This window comes from Topomyia yanbarensis, chromosome 2, assembly GCF_030247195.1.
Source record: "Topomyia yanbarensis strain Yona2022 chromosome 2, ASM3024719v1, whole genome shotgun sequence".
Classification (NCBI taxonomy): Eukaryota; Metazoa; Arthropoda; class Insecta; order Diptera; family Culicidae; genus Topomyia; species Topomyia yanbarensis.
In genome coordinates this window covers 422,652,838-422,672,073 of record NC_080671.1, presented here as the reverse complement: position 1 = coordinate 422,672,073, position 19,236 = coordinate 422,652,838, and the positions used below count along the sequence as shown (strand labels likewise).

Below are 19,236 nucleotides of genomic sequence, written 5' to 3'. Positions count from 1 at the left end.
CCTAAGATGATCTAAAGTGAACGAAATGATTATAGTATTAAATATATTGAAGAGAGACGCCGATGAGGGACAAATACTAGTAGGTTTGAGTGCGTTGTACCAACGTATTTTGAATATAATTAAAATAAATAATGAACGTAGTGGGTGAATGGAGGACAGTGAGTTATGTAAGGTATGCAAACTAGGCTCGATGGAACTGTCCAAGTCAGTCTTGGATATCACATAGATTTGGAGCAACATCAGATATTTCTTCAAGATGTTATCAACCCCTATTCGGCAGTTTTCACGCCGCCGCCCGCGTTACGACTTGGTAAGGACAAACTGGTGTTCAGAGCGTAAGGGTTGTCTGACGTATTCCTGATGGTCACATCATTAGCGTTTCTGCATTAGAATCGACAGGCAGCCTTAGTTGATTATAAGACTAGGGAGTACGCATCAAATAATAAATATACTCTCTTATTCGCTTCAGATAGTTGATATTCGAGTCAGTACAACTTCTTGAGCGTCTCATATACGAATTCCGACGGAAAATGAGGATGAAACGACGTTACAAATTTCGCAACTCGAAACACTTCATGGCCATTCTCTTTTGCATCCTCGGTGCGGGCTCTTTGCATCCTACGTCTAGCTCTGAAGCAGGTTGATCGTAGGACTGCAATCTCGGCACTCCACCAGTATACCAGGCGTCTGCCGTTTCTTGGCACGGTTTTCCTCGGCATAGTGGCGTAGCACGCGTGTGATAGGACGGCTACCAGCGCATCCCCGCTTAGACTGTCGGTGTTGGCCTCCAGTGCCAGGGCCGCGGTGAAAGCTTCGATGTCGAAGTGATTGGACTTCCACTCGCATACCTGACAGTGATCTCCCGCCCTCGGATGATACACCCCATAGTTGATCCTAAAGCGAATTTCTAAATGATCGCTATGGGTATTGCCCTCGTCTACCCTTCATTCCATGCCTGGAACCAGACCCGGGCTGGCAAGCGTTACGTCAATTCATGCCTCCACCCCGTTTCTACGAAATGTGCTAGCAGAGCCATTATTAGCTAGCACAGTATCGAGTTTCGCAAGCGCCTCCATTAGCACTTGGCCCCTGCTATTTGTACAGCGGCTGCCCCACTCTACTGCCCAAGCGTTAAAGTCTCCCGCTATGACTACCGGTTTCCGGCCCACTAGGTCGAGCCTGTCGATCATCTGGTTCAACTGTTCTATGGGGCACCTTGGTGGAGCGTAGCAGCTACAATAGAACACACTATTGATATTGGCAATCGCAACACCCTCGGCGGAGGAGTGTATTACCTCTTGAACAGGGAACCGTCCCGCTGTACAGATTGCCGCCATCCCAGACCCGCCCGACACCCAATTGCCGCTGTCGGCAGGGATGTTGTACGGGTCGGATAGGAGGGCGACATCTGTCCTCGACTTCGAGACCAGCTGCACAATGATTGAGATTTAGTTGTGTGACGTTCACAGCTTCCTCTTATTGGCCTCACCGAAGGGACACGAAGCTCCCATAGCATGATTACGGGCTTGCTTCTTAGCGGTTCAGATAAGGCATTTATGCGCCTTAGTGCAGCCCCGCTCTTTATGCCCCTCCTTGCCGCAGCGCAGCGGTCATTATCACCGAGAAAAGTCAACAAGTCATTGAAATAAACAGGTTGCGGTGACCATAACTTCTTATATAATGTGCTCCTGTCTATTCCCTTGCATTCGTACGACTTGTGGCCGGACTCAAGGCACCGATAGCACCACTGAAGGCGGCTGGGGTATTCTAACTGAACATATTGACCAGCCGATCTTCAGTTTTCCTATCTCGGTAACCTTTTTAGCTTCTGCATTCAGTAGCCTGAGGTAGGCTACTTGCGTGTTAGAGAGTCCCGCTCTCAAGCGCACAGAGGCCCGCTCGATTACTGCGCCACATTGTTCTGTGACGGCAGCAACATCCCCTGCGGTCGTGAACTCGTCCAGTTGCTTACACTGGAGAGTCACTTCCGCCCCTAAAGATCTTACCTGGGCGCCTTTACCCAGGACCTCTTGGGCCAAGGTCTTGTACGCCGCACTAGATTGTGCGCCTCGCTTCAGCCGCCCGCATTGACTTAAGGACGTCAGCATATTTGTCCTCGTCGGTCTTTACTCACAAGGCCACGCCTCTGTCCTTGGCCTTCTTTGCGGGTCGAGGTGCGGTCGGCGTCGACTTCCTCCTACTGACCAACTTTCGGGGGTTTTCGCCCCCTGTCCCGGTTGTGCCGGGTTGCTGGTGCCTTTTTTCTGCCCGGCGGGGTCAATTGCACCCCGGTTTACATCGCCCAAACGGCGTTTGGCCGTCACGGTTACACTCCGTTTGGCGTTGCTTTTTGCATCCTCGCCTGGTGACTTACTAGGTCGCTTCAAGTTCTGCACCGTCTTGCGCTTGCTTCCTGTTCTTGTCTTGCGTCTCGAACAGCTTTGCGGAGCACCAGCAGGTTCTGTTTCAGATCCTTGCTGATGTTTTGTTTCGCACTTGCGAACTCGATGATGCTATCGAGTTGCTGCACAACTTTAAGCATCACGGGTAGTGGCCCGTCCAGCGCCCCACACATTGGGGGAAGACCTAGCCAAACCACCTTTGGCAAAGGGGTTCGGCACCTCCGTTTTTTTGGTTTTTTTTATTTTTGTTCACTTCACTCATATTGTTCCCACGAGTTGCGCGGGAAAGAAAGGTCCGCCACGCCAGAGCTCCGCAGTAACATGGTAAGGGACGCTTACTGTGGGGGTTGCCCAGGTACACCACAGGTTCCGTTAACGATCGAGCATCTTTTCCACGCTCTCGACCACTCATCCCTCGGCACGGGTCGCTTCACGCCTTGGACTTGGGGTTATGACCTTTGTTGCTTTAGGTGATGGCCGCGGTCTAGATCATCACAACCATCCTCCTTTATCAGGACTTTGGACCTGTAGCTCTGGTTCTCAATAGATCCATGTTCTTAGGTTATTACGGACATGCTGCTATTGAGATCCGTCATTCGCTAGCGGAGTTCGTATGTATGCATGTATGTATGGATGTGTATAGGAGCAATGTATCCCTGAGCAACATGAAAGGACAGCCTCTGAGCCGCCAAAACGCTCATGGAATGTCGGGTGCGCAGTCATAGGTGTGGCCATAAAGTACTGCACATGGTGTCAAGTGCAACGGCGAGATGGTAGGTGTAAAATTAATGCACATAGGTTGCAGAAATAGGTTGTTGAGACAGCCCAATTTCACACTGCTAAATAACAATAACAATTTTCGAAATGGCAAATTTCCTTGAAAAAATGTTTATTTGTTTAGAAAACATCGTATTTCGGTATCGGCATTCCAAATAATAATGCGTATGTTCTCATATTACGCACATTACAAAATACAGGTCCCTTCAGTTAATATCACATATTTCACAGTAACTCTACAATTCTAATTTTCGCAGGCCAGAGGCGGGAAGAACCGTGCATCATCATCAATCTGTTAATTAATCGCGGATTTATACTAACTATTGACCGCCTACCACTTGATTTTTTATCTTCTGGGATGCATCTGTTTCGGCCAGTTCATTCATAATTTCCATGGTGCTATCTTTTACTAACAGCTAGATGTTAGTATATCTCAAACTGGATGACTTCAGAAAATTCTTTGCCACACCCTTTGCGCATAAGCGACTGCTTACTGCCGTTATACATTTATACCATGCGCTCGTTCATTAGTTTTATACAGACTTTAGTCAGTGTGGATAGCAACGTGCTGTTTTAGGCTAGTCTTCTGAAAGAATTCTTTATCACATTTATGTGTTCGTCCGCCCATGTGACTGGTAATGTGTCGTTGTAGCGTCTGCTTCCGCGCGAATTCTCTGCCACACACATTGCACTTATGCGATCGTTCATTACTGTGAATGAGCATGTGCGTGATCAAGTTACCCTGCTGGGTAAATTCTTTGGCACATATTTTACATTTGTACGGGCGCTCGCCTGTATGAGTGTTGAGGTGTTGCTGCAGATAACGTTTCTGGCGGACTTCTTTGCCACATATTTCACATTTGTATGCTCGTTCGCCAGTGTGTGTAACACTGTGTAGCTCCAGGCGATGTCTTAGCAGGAATTCTTTTCCACACACCTCACACCTGTGAGGTCGATCACTACTGTGAATGAGTTTATGAGCAACTAAGCTATCCCGCCGGGCAAATACATTGCCGCATATTTCACATTTGTAGGGGCGCTCGCAAGTGTGGGTGGTAAAGTGGTTTTGCAGGTGAAATTTCTGAAGGAATTCTCTGCCACAAATTTCACATTTATACTGTCGCTCGCTAGTGTGAGTGTTTACGTGCCGATGCAGATCATGCTTTCGAAGGAATTCTTTGCCACATACCTCACAGTCGAACAACTTATTGGCGCAGTAGCTTCGCTTGCGCAACTTCGAAACATTGCCTACCTGATCCTCAGACTGCGTTTTTGGCCCGGGTAATATTGGAGGCTTACTGCCGGCATTAATGCTGTAAGAAACAAGAATTTAGCCAATTTAAAACTCAATGTTAATTACTAGATGTTTAAATAACATACCTTCCAAAACTATCCTCGTATATGTTATCAATTATATTCGTTTCATTATGGACGGTATCAGGAAGAGTCTGTTTAAAATTCAAAGCCTCAGTCTGCCCACTTGTCTGCTGACGCTCGGATGCACATACGCCTACAGTATCTGGTGAGAACGAATCGTACTTATTGGGAATCTTGAGCTCCCGCACAGTAGCACTGGCTCCTTCAGGTTCCTTTTTAATTTGAGCCAAATATACGTTCAACTCCATTTTTTGTTGTTATGGCTAGGGGCTAATGGCACCGAATCTCTGAATAAAGGCTCGACGTCTCAATGTTTTGTTTACCGTTCATTTGTCTGTCATTCCAATCGAACCAAAGAGAATAGGGAAAGACAAAGAGAATTGGCGATTTGCGGCAAAACCAAAATTAGTCATGCGACACCTATGATTCAGCTCATTAACTGGCAAAGTGATACAATTTGCTTTTTTTCACCCGTAAGTGAGTCGTAGCTTACAACAAAATCTTCATTATCTTCTCGGAAAAAGCTAACCACTGCCAAAATATGAATGAAACAAGTAAGAAATTTAGTTTTACTTGCAATTATTCTGAAAGTACAGCCATTTGCAACTATTTGACTCATACATTTCTTCGAAATGTAATCGGGGTATTATTGTGGTTATAAAAAATCGTTCCATAAATAAAGTTCCAACTCGAAACCGAGACCCAATCAGCACCAATGTCAAACTCCTTTATATTTTGAACTACGTAGGAGATTCAGTGAAGACTATCGGAGAGAAGGATCGGCTGTGCATGATACAAAGCTGACACTTTCCTATTAGCCGGATATATTCTTTCCTCGCGTGATCTGGAGAGTTTCATGAATTTGCACCATCTCATGAAGGTTTAGCTTAACTTAGGACGAACGGGAAATGCTGTTGCGGCGGCTACGGTGCTCAACAAATTACATTTCGAAACAGCGCGCATATAGCTCTGCGAATAATATTAGAAACCACTATGTTTTACACTCTTTTCGCAAGATGTTTACTCATCATCTGATAAAATGATGATTTTCCTCCATTTTCATAAGCAATTATCAACAAATTGATCGGTAATTTGGTGTTTAAAAGTCATTTTTTACCAATGTTTACAGAAAATATATGCACTATGACAGAACAGAATAAAATCAGCAACACTTTCCTTCCAGCGCTATCTGCGAGCGGTTTCAACGTAGAATCGCCAATAGGGAAAGAGACGAATAGTGTGCAGCCAAAAATACCTTATTAGGCAATCCATTAGACGTTTGTTTGACAATTCAGCGGTGGGTTCTGTCAACAAGTCTACACGCAACCGTAAAATAACTTACAGAATAAGTTCTTTTAACTTAAATTTAGGTACTTTTGAACTGTGCATCTCTTTCGCACTTATTAGTGTTGTCAAAAACAAAACGAGAGATTCGACTCAGTCGAGGTCTTCCGTGCAGTAAGGTACTTTTGAGTTGTTTGGGGTATACTCAAAATTAGGTAAATTCAACTTAAATTTAAGTAAATTAAACTCAAGGCTGAGTTATTATTTTTGCCGTAGTTAAATGGAAACTACCTTCAACACGGTTTACCTAATTTTACATTCCTGCACGATACTACGAGATTGAGTCAAAAGTACTGAATTTTAGGTAGTTTTTCGGTGGCGTGTACTCCTGCGAACAGAAAAACTCGTCCGACAAACAACTTTGTTAGTCCGATTCGTTTGATGTTGGATCGAATCAACGATATTGTCGGACGTCGCACCCCTCGGAGTAACGTCAGAATAAGTAAACAAGAAATCTCGAGTACTTTTTCAAATGGACGTAAGTAACATTGAGCGCCTCTCTTTGTTTACTTTCTCTTTCGTTAATTACGACGTCATTACAACACTTTGTACTAATTTTCCAGTACATATCGAAAGCCGACGGTTTTTACTAAAATATTATGCAAAGAGTAGAGTAGTAAATGTTGAAATGGCCGAGTAATGAACAGAAGAGAAAGACCTCAAAGAGAATCTCTCATTGTTACTTACGTCCATTTGAAAAAGTACTCGAGAAATAATCAGCTGATCCGAAACCGAGGTGTATACAGGTGTACACATTTTTTTTCTAAGTGGTCATCAGCTGTCACTTTTTTTGAGCAAACAAGAAGAATGAAGAAGAAAACAGAAGCACGTGGTCTCATACTTCGTTCTGATTGGTTGGTGATGTAAACATTTGCTCTTTTGCGATCCCGGACGCCATACTTATTTTTACCACGTGCTTACAAGTTTCGTTTCGATTGGTCGGTTTGTTGATTATGTGCTTCGCGGTCCTGGGCCGCCATGATTAATTTCACTAGCAACAAACCAACACACTCAAACTTGACGAATGTGAACACCTCTACTATAATGCATCTCGATCCGAAACGTCTCATGGATTGCCTAATTGAGCAAACCAATCGTGCAATGTAAATAAACATTACTCATGCCTGAGTTAGGGGAGATAAGTATTGTACATCTATTAAAAAAGAAATTTGAATTTCCGTCAGAATTTAGTTCAATCGTGATTATAAGGTGCATTCTAGAGTATATGTATGAGTAAAAACAAGCTTTAGAATTATTTCATCTCTTTGTTTCGAAATGCACATCTTTTGATAAACAAATCCAAGATCGACGTACGGTATGTTTTCAAAATATAATAGGAGTCATTTAAAGTGCTGCCTGTGGAAGCGGTTGCCAAAATTCTAGTGTTAAAATCATCATAAAGGGAGTGTTGCCGTTTTGACTGATTTTCATTCTTCGTTTTTTTCCCTATTCTCTTTGAATCGAACATGAGGAGGGACCCAGTTAAACTCATTCCGGAACCGGTTCGGATTTCTGAATGGAGTCATTATGGATTCCAAATCAAATGCAACAACCGATTCCGACTCAGAATCGGTTGTTGCATTTGATTTGGAATCCATAATGACTCCATTCAGGATTCCGAATCAAATTCCGAATGGTTTGACCGGGGAGGCTTGTCGCAGAGCTATTTGAGGAAACTCCGCGCGGAAAAATAAAACAACCCGCAGAATAAATTCTTTTATTGCGCGCTTCCTACCAATCTGGACTCCGCACTTTCAAAGTGCGAGTGATCTTAAAACTGCGAGCTGTCAAAAAACATGTATTTCAAGTGATAGAGATGGTACTTTCATAGACGAACCAGTCGAACTAACCAGTCTATGAGAAGAATTAAATGGAAGAATGGTAAGTGCGCAGTGCGGTTAGAATCCAGTTTTTAGTGCCACAAACATTAACTTAAATTTAGGTAGTTTTGAGTTTTGCGCAGAGTTAAAAATATTCAAATTCATTGAATGAAAATTGACCATATTCAGCCGCATTCATTTTCAATATTCAGTGACGCAGCTGAAAACGTCAAACGAACAAACCGCCCATTAATCAATGCACATTTTCATTCGCCTCCGATTATTACACGAAGCGACCGTGCAGCAACGAATCAAACGCATCGAAGTAGGCCCTGGCACAGGTTCATTTTCAGTCATCAAAAGAGAGCTTCGATTATTTTTAACTCTGGTTTTGCGTCGCTTTCGCACTTATTAGTGTTGTCAAAAACAAAGTGAGAGATTCGACTCAGTCGAGGCCTTCCATGGAATAAGGTACTTTTGAGTTGTTTGAGGTATACTCAAAATTAGGTAGATTCAACTTAAATTTAGGCATATTTAACTCAAGGTTGAGTATAAAAAACCTGTCAATGAGTTGTGTTTTTGCCGTGGTTAAAGGGAAATTACCTTCAACACGGTTTACCTAATTTTACCTTATTCCACGATACCCCGAGATTGAGTCAAAAGAGCTCAACTTTTGGTAGTTTCTCGTCGGGAAATCTCTTCTAAAATCTTTCGCATGTTAGCCAAACAGTTGAAAAGGGCCTAACTTCAAAATGTACACTAAAGACGTTGAACTACTGAATAAAGACTCGCCATCTTATCCCAACTAAATAAAATGGTTTGGCAACATTATTTTCTGCAAACTACCCGGTCAAAATGCGGACGAACATGGTCAGTCGATTCCCTGTCAAAAAAAATTAAAGGGTTATGTACAGGACACGACCACGGTGACATTAAAAATGTAGCTTTTTTTTCAAGAGCGTGCAAATAAATTTTATCTATCACACATATCGACTCACGTTCTTGTTCACTCGCCTGTTTTCATATGTTACAATTTGCTATATACCCTCCCCATCAAAACATAATTTATTGAAGGTCTTTTAACGGTAATCTATTAATTAATCAAGTATCTCACTAGGTGATTGGCATTATTTGGCTGATCCATCTAGTAAAAATAGGCTGGTCTGTCCAGAAAATATATTCAAAAGAAAAGTTCCGTGTTGAGAGCTGTGATGAAGAAGCCCACGCCCGCCAACGGAAATATACAGATTCTCCATGAAATATGAAATTTCATTTTCCATTTAAATTTTCAATAATGTACTAATGAACTTAAGTAAACAATCTTAAGGTTAAGTATTTCTTGATCGATTAGTGGTTGAACAAATGAAATTATTTGATAAATTATATTGTTATACAACGTTCGCACTACCAGTTAAAACGGGTTTTTATGCTATCTTGGTGACATTTTTCTTGTTGCTAATTATTAAAACGTGTTATAACTCTGTAGTGTAAACATTGCATTATTAAACCAATTCTGCAGCGTTTTATGTGATATAGGTGTTTTATGTGGTAATAGGACTAACATAATTATATCTTCAGTACAGCGGTTTGTTTCATAATTTAAAACAGATTTATTTTAAAATTTAAATTAGTATACCCAACCGTTCTATTTGTTGTATATTTTAAAACGCAATTAGAACTGTGTTTTAAATACATAGGGTAGGACAGATATTCTGACTGGATAAACTGGGAAAACAATTTTAAGTCCAGTAACGCTTAAGACATGGCTTGAAATTGAATCGAAAAAGAACACCCGCTTAAACTGCTGCTGGGACGGTAAGTTCTGTTTTAAAATTTTCCGTTGTGTGCAGTACGAAACAAAAGTGTTTAAAATTAGAAAACAAAAAGTTCTGCTGGGAATGTGATTGTTTTCGATGCAATTACACTCAGATTTTTCACGCAGGGGATACAGGCCGTGTAAATGAAAACCGCGCAAATTTAAAAAAACCGCGTAAATTTCAAAATCCGCGTAAAAAACCTGAGTGTCCTATATAAAATACTACGCAGCTGAACAGTGCAATAACTACAGAAGCACGTTATCAGATGCCTTACTCATAAAAAACATATAACCGAAATATGAAACATGAAAACCAATAGGCTCTTTACCCTACGCAGCTACAAAGCGCCGTAAACATGGATTAACAAGTTACAACGCACACGCACGCATAAAAATAAATATATTTTTTTTCAAACGCAACACTCTTAAGCAGCACACACCGTATTGAATTAAAACCAAACCACCCCTCCCACCCAATTTGCAAATCATTCTGTGACACCGCGCTGGTAGCCGAAAAATCCGCACACGGCCACCGCTGCCGAAAATGCATAGCGTCTACCGCTTATTGTAGTACCCAGACGCTGCAGCCATGATCTTACCCGTTCGACATAAGAACAAAAACTGATTCAAACGGGTACGCGTCACCTTTATTTATAAACTAAACGTATGTGGTTTAGTCACTTAGGTGCGAGTGTGTGCAAATGCCAACGTTACCGAAAATCGATAGCGCTTATTGCATCGCCCGGAGACGATGTTGCTCGTATGGGATATTAGCAACAACTGATTTAAACCAGAGATGCCAGGTACTTTTTTCGAATGTCTGCAATAATAATTTTAAAAGTCTGGGAAGAACAAAAAATGTCAGGAAAGCTAGTGTAACCAAAAGCCTCTATATTCAAAAATCTGCAAATATCTGCAATAAAACTAAAAAATCTGCAAATATCTGCAACCAAACTAGAAAATCTGCAAATATCTGCGTCATCGAAAAATCTGCAGCTTAAATTAAAAGTCTGCGAATTTGCAGACTTGTCTGCAAATCTGGCATCTCTGATTTAAACGGACATGCGTCGCTTCTATTTATGACTTTTCGTGGTGATTGAGCGACTAAGGTGCCCTCTAATGCCGGCTGTGTCTGAGAAATCTGCCTCACGAATGGTAATTTTCCCGTTTTTCGTGAACTTTTTAATTTTATCAATTTCCAAAAGTCTACTTTTATTGGGGAGATACTAAATTATTACCAATATTTAAGTTAGGTGTTTCTGAATCGGTTGGTGTATGAATGATTAAAATCCATCTAGTAATATCGGAGTTATAAGCGTGCAAACCTTACATAGTTTCGTTGCATGGGAGATAGTTTAGATTTTAGAATGACACCTAGCCCCAGATAGTGGAGTAAGACATTTTTAATGTCAAAAAAATGCGGACGAACATGCTCAGGCGATTTAAAAAGTTTGACGTTTGACTCAACTCGCCTGTGCTAATTGCTCCTAGGGACAAATGCAATTTGCGAATGCGATTTAAAGGCAATTTCAATACTTAGACAAATTTTCTGGCGGCTGAAATGGACTTGGTTGTTTTTTGCGTTTTTCAAACATGGCGGTTCATGTTTGGCTTAAGTTTAAAATTGTTTTTTTTTAAACAATTGGCGTGTTCCCGCTTGTATTTTGTTTGTTTAGTGCACTTAATTTGGCCAACGAATGTGGAAAATTGTGGAATCGTGTGTAATTATAGTGGAACAAGATCTCTGAGTCTAAATGAAAGTCAGATTGTGGTAAGTTTTGGTGTGCAATACGAATTTCACCATCGATTCTTCCTATAGTCTGGTGGTGATTACCTAGTGTACCGATAAATTTATGTGAGTAGATAGTGAATCCGAAAATAATTACTATTTTTAATTTTCATATCAGGCCCTTTTTGACTGGGTTTAAACAGTTTGACGTTTGACTCAACTCGCCTGTGCTAATTGCCCCTAGGAACAAATGCGATTTAAAGGCAATTTCAATACTTAGATAATATTTTTCTGGCGGCTGAAATGGACTTGGTTGTTTTTTTCGTTTTTCCAACATGGCGGTTCATGTTTGGCTTAAGCTTAAAATTGTTTTTTAACGATTGGCATGTTCTCGCTTCAATTTTGTTTGTTTCGTGTACTTAATGAAGCCAATGAATGTGGGAAATTGTGGAATCGTGTGTAAATATAGTGGAACAAGATCTCTGACCCAAAATCTTAATGAACGTCAGATTGTGGTAAGTTTTGGTGTGCAATATCAATTTAACCATTGATTCTTCGAACAGTTTGGTGGTGTTTACGTGAGTAGATAATGAATCCGAAAATAAGTATTAATTGTAATTCTCATATTAGGCAACTAACGGCGATTAATTGGCGTGTTCCGTGGGCGATTTAAAGACGGCGGCAAATCATCCAAATATTGCATTTGAAATAGCCCATGAAGGGCAATTAGCGCATCCGAGTTGGCAAATTGCCCCTCGTTAGCCAGCAACTAGCCATTTTTGACTTCATTTGACTCATCCCAGTTTTGTTATGGTCAAAATGCATATAAAAATCACATCAGAATAAAAGAGACGGGAATAGAAAGTATGCTAACTATGCATATTTTTGTTTCTCAGTGTACGCTGATCCCCTCCGTTCGATGTGGATTTTTTGCAGAGCTCTGCATTTTAAATTTAATATGTAGAACAAAATCCATTTAATTTCGATAATTTTTGAAAATGCATCACAATAAGTGGTCTGCCCCTATAGGTTTTGTTGAGTGTATACATATGTACATGTGAGTTGAAGTTAGCTCTTGCCGTTGTTTCTGCCAAGCCCGCCCGTTAAGCACGCGCACGTGGGTTTATATGTTATGACATATGTTGCCGATTTGAATATCGTGACTTGGTGTATATTTTGGTTAATTTTATAAATATTTTTACATCTAATCTTGTACAAAAATGGAATTGTGGAACAAACGAGATTTAGCTCCCCCCGTGCTGATTACGTTTAAGTGCAAGACGAAACACTGTAAAGAAGGTAAATTCCTCTACAATTCCGTATAGCATCTTTTCAAACTTACGCAAATTTTCACAGATATTCGTGCCCTATGCACGGCTCTATCCACCGCGTTAAGATACTTCGAATCGCTACAATCGTTCGAAAAGGCAGCCGCATACGTTTCCCGTTTTTCGATCCGATGGAACAATCGGTTCTACAATATGCACGGTTTCCGTTTGCTCAAACGGCTTAACCAAGCTTTACTTCGCTTTCGCAGTGTGGACATTGTTCGCGTGTTGACCGACCTTGTCAGTATGATGCCCGATGTAAACTATCTGGAGAAAACAGTGGACTTGCCAACGAGAGCCAGCTTGGATTTTCTACTGATACGTCTTCAAGGCCTAGCAAAACTGTTCTTCAGGATTGTTGTTCTATCAAAAGATGCTGCCAAATACTATATAAGATTTATATCGGCGTGTTATTTCTTTAACCTTAGTTCGATGTTTTTGTGCTTGTTAGCGGAAATATGGTACAAATCTAGAGATATATGTCAACAAATAGGGAAATTCTACAATCAGCTGTTTCCGCTTCGAATGTTACTAGCTGATGACGGGAACGAGTGGCCTTCGAAAGGTGCTGCGGCGTTGCCTGATAATTTAGTGGCGTGGATGGGCGATGATTGGACTGAGGAAATTGTGATAAGGGAGGATCAATCGACAGTACTTAATCTGCGGCCTGGTACTGACCTGTTCCTGTTGCTAACTGGCGAGGAAGAGGATCTTTCTAGTAGCAGAAAGATAGATGCTCGCATTGACTCGAAAGTTTCCGCGACGAAGGATTCCGCAACATCGCTTCCCAGGACGATTTTAATGCAAAATATCAAATCTGATATCGGTGAGGTAGTTGTTCGGCAAACAAAGAAACCGAAGGAAAAACAGATCGACTGGCGACCAGTGGAACGTCTGAAATCAAAGTTTGACGTGAAAAAGTTCTTGGAGGAGGAAAAACAAAAACGCAAACAAGATCTGCCACGCGCACTAACCAGTAAAGTGAATTCCGCAGCTTTCAATGCTTTTGCGTCCAGTATGATGAGGGAGAGCGGCAAAATGTCCACTGGGGACTACGTGAGAGTTTTCACGGAAGAGCTAGAAGCTCTAGTGGGTAAAAAGAAAACCAGTTCCAAAAAGCAAATAAAACGATAATTTGAAACAATCCGCTTTCTCATTATATTTGAAGCTTATTTTTGATTTGTGTTCGGCAAAATTTCAAAAGTGATCTTCTTGGGTATTGTCAAATACACAAACGGGTTTTGTCTTCACTATCGTTTGCTGTGGTTTGTAGTTATATTTCTGGAAGAGAAAAGACAACAAATGCGGGTCTGAATATTAATGATTGAGAAAGGATCAATTTTGTGGGGTTTCCCCAAGACTAAATGATTTGACTATACTAGTGTCGAACCTACCTTCACAAAAGCCTTGAAACCTCGACTCTCGTTACCCTCCAAACCCGACCGATGCGAGGTCAAATTCATTGCTTTAACTCGCACCTGGAACATGGCTTCCATTCCATCAATCCACACACGAGTTTTTTTGTCGAGATCATCGCCATCTGGTTCTTCTTTGATCTTGGTTGTTCCGTCATGCTGGGATTTAATGCTAAGATCACAAAATGTAGATGAAAGCCACCCCTCAGATGGAATTTGGATTGGTTTGATGAATTGTTTGTAGGATGAATTTGTGGAGCAATTGGTTGCCGTTGAACTTTTCACCACTGAGGTTGATCTTTTGGAACTTTCGTCAGAGGTGCCTAAGTTCGACTTATTTTTCGACCTTTTTGAATTGCCTTCATCGAAAGAGAATAGGTCCTCTTCCGTGTTCTGAGTGTGACTGTTTCTAGTTGATCGATTTCGTACGGATTGAGAAGTGCTGAACGATTCTGCTAGTGTTGGTTGTCGTTTGGTTCGCTTCGAACCAGTCTCTCCAAAATTGAACAAATCATCACCGTTGTCGTCCAGCATTAACTGCAATGGGCGTTTTTTAGGTTGCTCTGCTGGCGGCGGGTTCTGTGTTGTCGCTTCGTCATGATTAACTGACAAAAAGCCCGACATCTGAGATGACTGTGAGCTTGATCGATTAGCAGATATCTCAGAAATTTCGACCTGCTCCGGTAAATCTGCCGGAACTTCTGACTCAACATTTTTAGTACGGACTTTTTTTACTTCTTTGACTAGATTATCCGCGGGTTCTACTCGTTTCCGCTTTCTCATAGGTGCAACTGTTGAAGGTTCATCGGGTTTGATAAACTCCGAAACGACCTCCGATATTTTGAGCGGCTGATCGCTGTAATTCGTCGTGTTTGTGCTCAAACTTTTGGGAGTGTTAAGGCTTTGAGAACTATCGCGCGATTCTGTTTCTGGAACCGAGATATTCTCCTTAGTACATGTGGGTGTTAGCGCTTCCGGTAAATCTACGCTGTTTTTTGCTAGTATATCAGTATGAGTGTTAAATGAGACTGTCTCCAAATCCAAAATGTTTGTGAACTTGTACAATGGATTGCAATATTTTTCTAAGGAACAAACCAGAATAGCAAGTCCAATTTCTGCATCCGGTATCAACCGTCTTCCAGCGCTCGTCACAAGTTGCGTCAGTTCCTCAACAGCCTGCGATGAAGGTTGCGACATAGAATCCGTAAAAGGTTGCACCACAATAACATGCGGCTCGGTAAAAAAAGATTTGGCAATTTTTCGCTTTTGCGGAGAAATACAATTGCCACCCGCGAGATTAATGATGTTCTCGTACAGACTCATATGTTTTGCTTTCACAAAAACAAACACCAATCCGGTAAACAACGACGCTCGGCCGGGAACTTTGGTAAAATTAATTCCTTCCTTACTAACATACGATTCTGTGAATTCTGGAACAAAACGATCCGCATCGGGAAAAGGTAAACCAGTTTCAACAGCGGATACACACTTCTCAAAATACTCTGGCTTAACGACAGGGATCTGTGCAATCAAACACATCAACAGTTTTGTCGTAGTGGTAATTGATTTCATAATTAGAAATCGGGTCACATCCCGCTGAAAGGTGTCGTCCACTCGACCCCCTAACTTCCGCAACGCTTCCTGTAGCGGTGGACTGACACTGATCGTCGATGTAATGCAGGTAAATTCGACCCGGCAAACTTGCCACACACTTTGACACATTCCAAAGCGAATCCTGTCGTGTTCCTTCAGCTCAATTGGCACATCATTCGGAATTTTACCCTTACTACTTTCGATGGCTTCATTCAAAAACGTCCCATAGCGTGACCCGGCATCGACTACTTTCAGAGTTTTTGGTTCCGGATAGAGAAATGCATGATTGCGGCTGATAGACTGATCACCCTGGATGATAAGTTCACCCACCGAACGGCTAACCGTGTGTTTGGCCTTTTCTGGTCGGATGTAGTAGATGGTGGCTGTTAAATAGAAAATAAGTGCGGTCGAATTTTCAAATAAGATTTTTTTGATACTTACTACTGTTTAAGTTTTGCAGAAACCACATAATTGAATATTTTTTACATTACATTAAATGAAAACAAGTATAAACACGAATGTAACGAAAAGTACTTTAGAATTTCAAATGTATTAATTCAAAAGGTCTTAAGTGACATTCACCTCGAATTGCGAAAAAGGCTGTTTAAGGGGGCCATACCTTTTTATTTTACAAAAAATCGTATTAATAAACCGGGAAACACGTACTATTTTTTCTGACAGGGCATCATTTGTCGTGATATTCGATATGTCAAATGCTTTTGATAGTGTCACATCAAGATTGTCAACATATTTCTATATTTTAAATTTTATTTTCACGTTTCCTGAGTTAAAAAGAATATTGTTGTAATCACGAAAATCAGCTTTATCGATGTACATAATAAAAAAAAAGATTTTTTTTCTCATTTAGGGTCGATTTCTTCACCCTCGCTTAACTTTTAAACCAGGTTTACCAGTACATTTAAACCTGGCTTAAGCGCTAAGCGAGGGTGAAGAAATCAGCGCTTAATGACCCAATTATCAATATATTTTTATAAACTTATGCTTGATTTTTTCACTGAAAAGTGTACTATCAAAATACCATAACTTTGATGTAACAAAATCATTGCTTTATGTCTTTACGAAAATTCAAACTTTCTTGAAAGCAAGGATGACGAAATCGGCCCTTAGTGGAGAAAAATTAAGGTTGAAACTATTTTTTCTCCACTAGGGATAAAATAGTTTAAAACCACATTTGCGCGTAAAGAGCACAAAATCCTCTTATCAGAATTCAAAACTATCTTAGTGACGAGACTAAGCTAGCGCCGGATTAACGGTAGTTCCAAACTGAAAACACTATTATTTTGCGTTTCTGAGCAAGCCCAAAAAGTGTTTACATTTTTAGAGCTAGCGTCTATTTGAAACACGAATAGAAAGCAAATACAGAAAACATACTATTAAAATGATAAACAATAACATAATCTAGAAAACAGATATTTAGAACAGATGGTTAAATCACAGATAACAGACGTTTAGGCTCGATTTGAATCGAAATTCTGAATAAATCAGACGTCTGAAACACGTTTGTAGATGGCGCAGTGATCGATACAATGCAGTTAGAGTTCAGCTGTCAAACACGTGTAGTAGACAATTGCGCAGATGGCAATAATGAAACACAGGTTTTTGAAGGCGTTTTGTTCTAGCCTAAATGTCTGTTATCTGTGGTGAAATCAATGCATTGGAAGCACCGCCCGGATAGAATTTTACAATAGTATTTGCACTACAAACAATAGATATTATAGTTATTACTGTTTTCAAACTGTTGGACGCAGACTTTTCATTCGCAGCAGATTTAAAATAAAATTGCATGAATAACAATCAATTTTACTGTTCAACAAAAAGAAACATACAGTAAATTCACATTAAATTTTACTGTTTTCGAGAAAATAATGTATGGGAAGATACATAACTAAGATAAGATACATAACCACCCCCCCCCCCCTTTTTACTGTAAAAGTCGATTGCACATTGAAGTTTATTGTACACTCAAAAAAATGTAAACGTTATGCCTATTGATTTTACACATAGATTTTTGCAATTAGCGGAGGCAAATAGACACTATTTGCTGGCCCATAAACCTAATGTGTGTATTTACAAGAAATATTAATCTTACATTCACATTTCATAACTATAAGGCACATAAAACCCGATTCTATAACAATACGCACATATAACTTATGTATGTGCATACATAGTTTATACAGTTGACACAAAGATGGTATGTGTGCGCGTGATAACATTAGCATTTCTTCTTCAAATGAATTTTAAGTGGTTTGAAGCAAATAGAATTAACGTTTAGATTTTTTTCAGTGTAGGAACGTTAAAGTTTGTTTTTGTATTGTAGCATATCACATAACGTAACTAGCTGCAAACTTTTGTAAAATTACTGTACTGCACACAGAAAAAAAATGTTGGTAAAAACAAGAGTTATTCACTCTTAGCAAAAAACAACCAACGCATACTCTTAGTTTAAAAATAACACCTTTATTTTGAATACTAGTCTTCATTTGCTTGAAAGGAAAACTTTTATTTTGATTATTATTATTGATTAATTTAAAAGTTTTACTTTGAACCTAATAGTTGGCGTTGGTTGTTTTTTGCTAAGAGCAGATTACTCTTACTTTTACCAATATTTTTCTGTGTGTGTCAGAGGGAAAATCATGGAATTGTTTCTGTACATTTCTATTCGAGCGTGTTCTATAGATCTATTTTTTACAGTTCCAAATTACACGATTGCTTGAAAGGGGACCGTCAGTTGAATTCGTATTTTTCTGGTAATTTTAGAAAATTCAAACAATTTTCTATCAAAACGAGTATTGCTAAAAAATCGAAGAAATTACAACAAATTTATCCAATCTCAATCCAATTTTGCTCGAACTTCGACCAATTTGATGTAACTGGCAACTCTGCATGCTCTATTTTCGAATCTTTCTATAATTCTGGCAACAAAATTTATGTTTTTGTTTTGGTCCCGCAGTTATGCTGCGGGTAATGTTTTCTTTTGATTTCTTCGAGCACTGAAACTGTCAAAACGTGAATTTCGAGCAATTCAATTTTTAAGACCATTTCAAACCGGTTCTATCACATTCGCCCGAAAGTCATTTACCCGAATGACGTTCGCCCGAAAACTATTTACCAGAATGGACCATTTACCCGAATGACATCAACCCGAATGGACCACTCGTCCGAATGTCATTAACCCGAATACCACATTCACTCAAGCATAATATAAAATCGGTAATTGTCTAGTGTAGTGACTTTAGTGATAAAAGTCCGACTTTAATGCGGTTTTTTGCCAAAAGGATGTATTTTAACCTAAATAAACCAAATCCGAGCGGGAAATGTGAAATCTTTAACCAAAGTTTGATAAACTGAACAATAACAAGTGAGCTTATACAGCGGAGCTAGTGTGATGCGACTTGCCCGTATATCCGAGGCCAAGGATCCGACGACGAGGCGTTGATCCACCCGTCGCCGGAGTTATAAGCAAACTTGTGATCCTCTTGTTTGCCCGGTTTACTCAAACATAGGGGCTATAGCTAGTTTAAAGCCGACTGAGCGGTAGCGAAGTCGGACAGTGCACCAGAAAGCGATGTGGCGTAGCCACATTAGTCAACCGTACACTGACCAATGTGGCT

General features: G+C 40.4%; 3 protein-coding genes across 4 annotated transcripts; 1 reads left to right on the top strand and 2 right to left on the bottom strand.

The window, feature by feature from the left end:
• Window positions 1-3,256: 3,256 nt before the first annotated feature.
• On the bottom strand, window positions 3,257-4,886 carry LOC131681957 (zinc finger protein 239-like). The gene is made up of 2 exons (XM_058963071.1): window positions 4,560-4,886; window positions 3,257-4,492 (listed from the first exon to the last, which is right to left on the bottom strand). Exons 1-2 carry the CDS (start codon window positions 4,802-4,804, stop codon window positions 3,724-3,726), a joined length of 1,014 nt encoding a protein of 337 aa, XP_058819054.1. The 5' UTR covers window positions 4,805-4,886; the 3' UTR covers window positions 3,257-3,723.
• Window positions 4,887-12,380: 7,494 nt separating this feature from the next.
• LOC131685250 (uncharacterized) lies at window positions 12,381-13,737 on the top strand. The gene is made up of 2 exons (XM_058968845.1): window positions 12,381-12,564; window positions 12,622-13,737. The coding sequence occupies exons 1-2, from the start codon at window positions 12,486-12,488 to the stop codon at window positions 13,725-13,727; spliced, it is 1,185 nt and encodes a 394-aa protein (XP_058824828.1). The 5' UTR covers window positions 12,381-12,485; the 3' UTR covers window positions 13,728-13,737.
• LOC131685249 (nibrin) lies at window positions 13,728-16,160 on the bottom strand. 2 transcript variants are annotated; one of them, XM_058968844.1, is made up of 3 exons: window positions 16,043-16,160; window positions 13,988-15,984; window positions 13,728-13,903 (listed from the first exon to the last, which is right to left on the bottom strand). In XM_058968844.1, exons 1-3 carry the CDS (start codon window positions 16,068-16,070, stop codon window positions 13,844-13,846), a joined length of 2,085 nt encoding a protein of 694 aa, XP_058824827.1. In that variant the 5' UTR covers window positions 16,071-16,160; the 3' UTR covers window positions 13,728-13,843. The 2 variants fall into 2 exon arrangements, with proteins under 2 accessions (XP_058824827.1, XP_058824826.1); XM_058968843.1 differs by having other exon boundaries at window positions 13,728-13,874.
• Window positions 16,161-19,236: the final 3,076 nt, after the last annotated feature.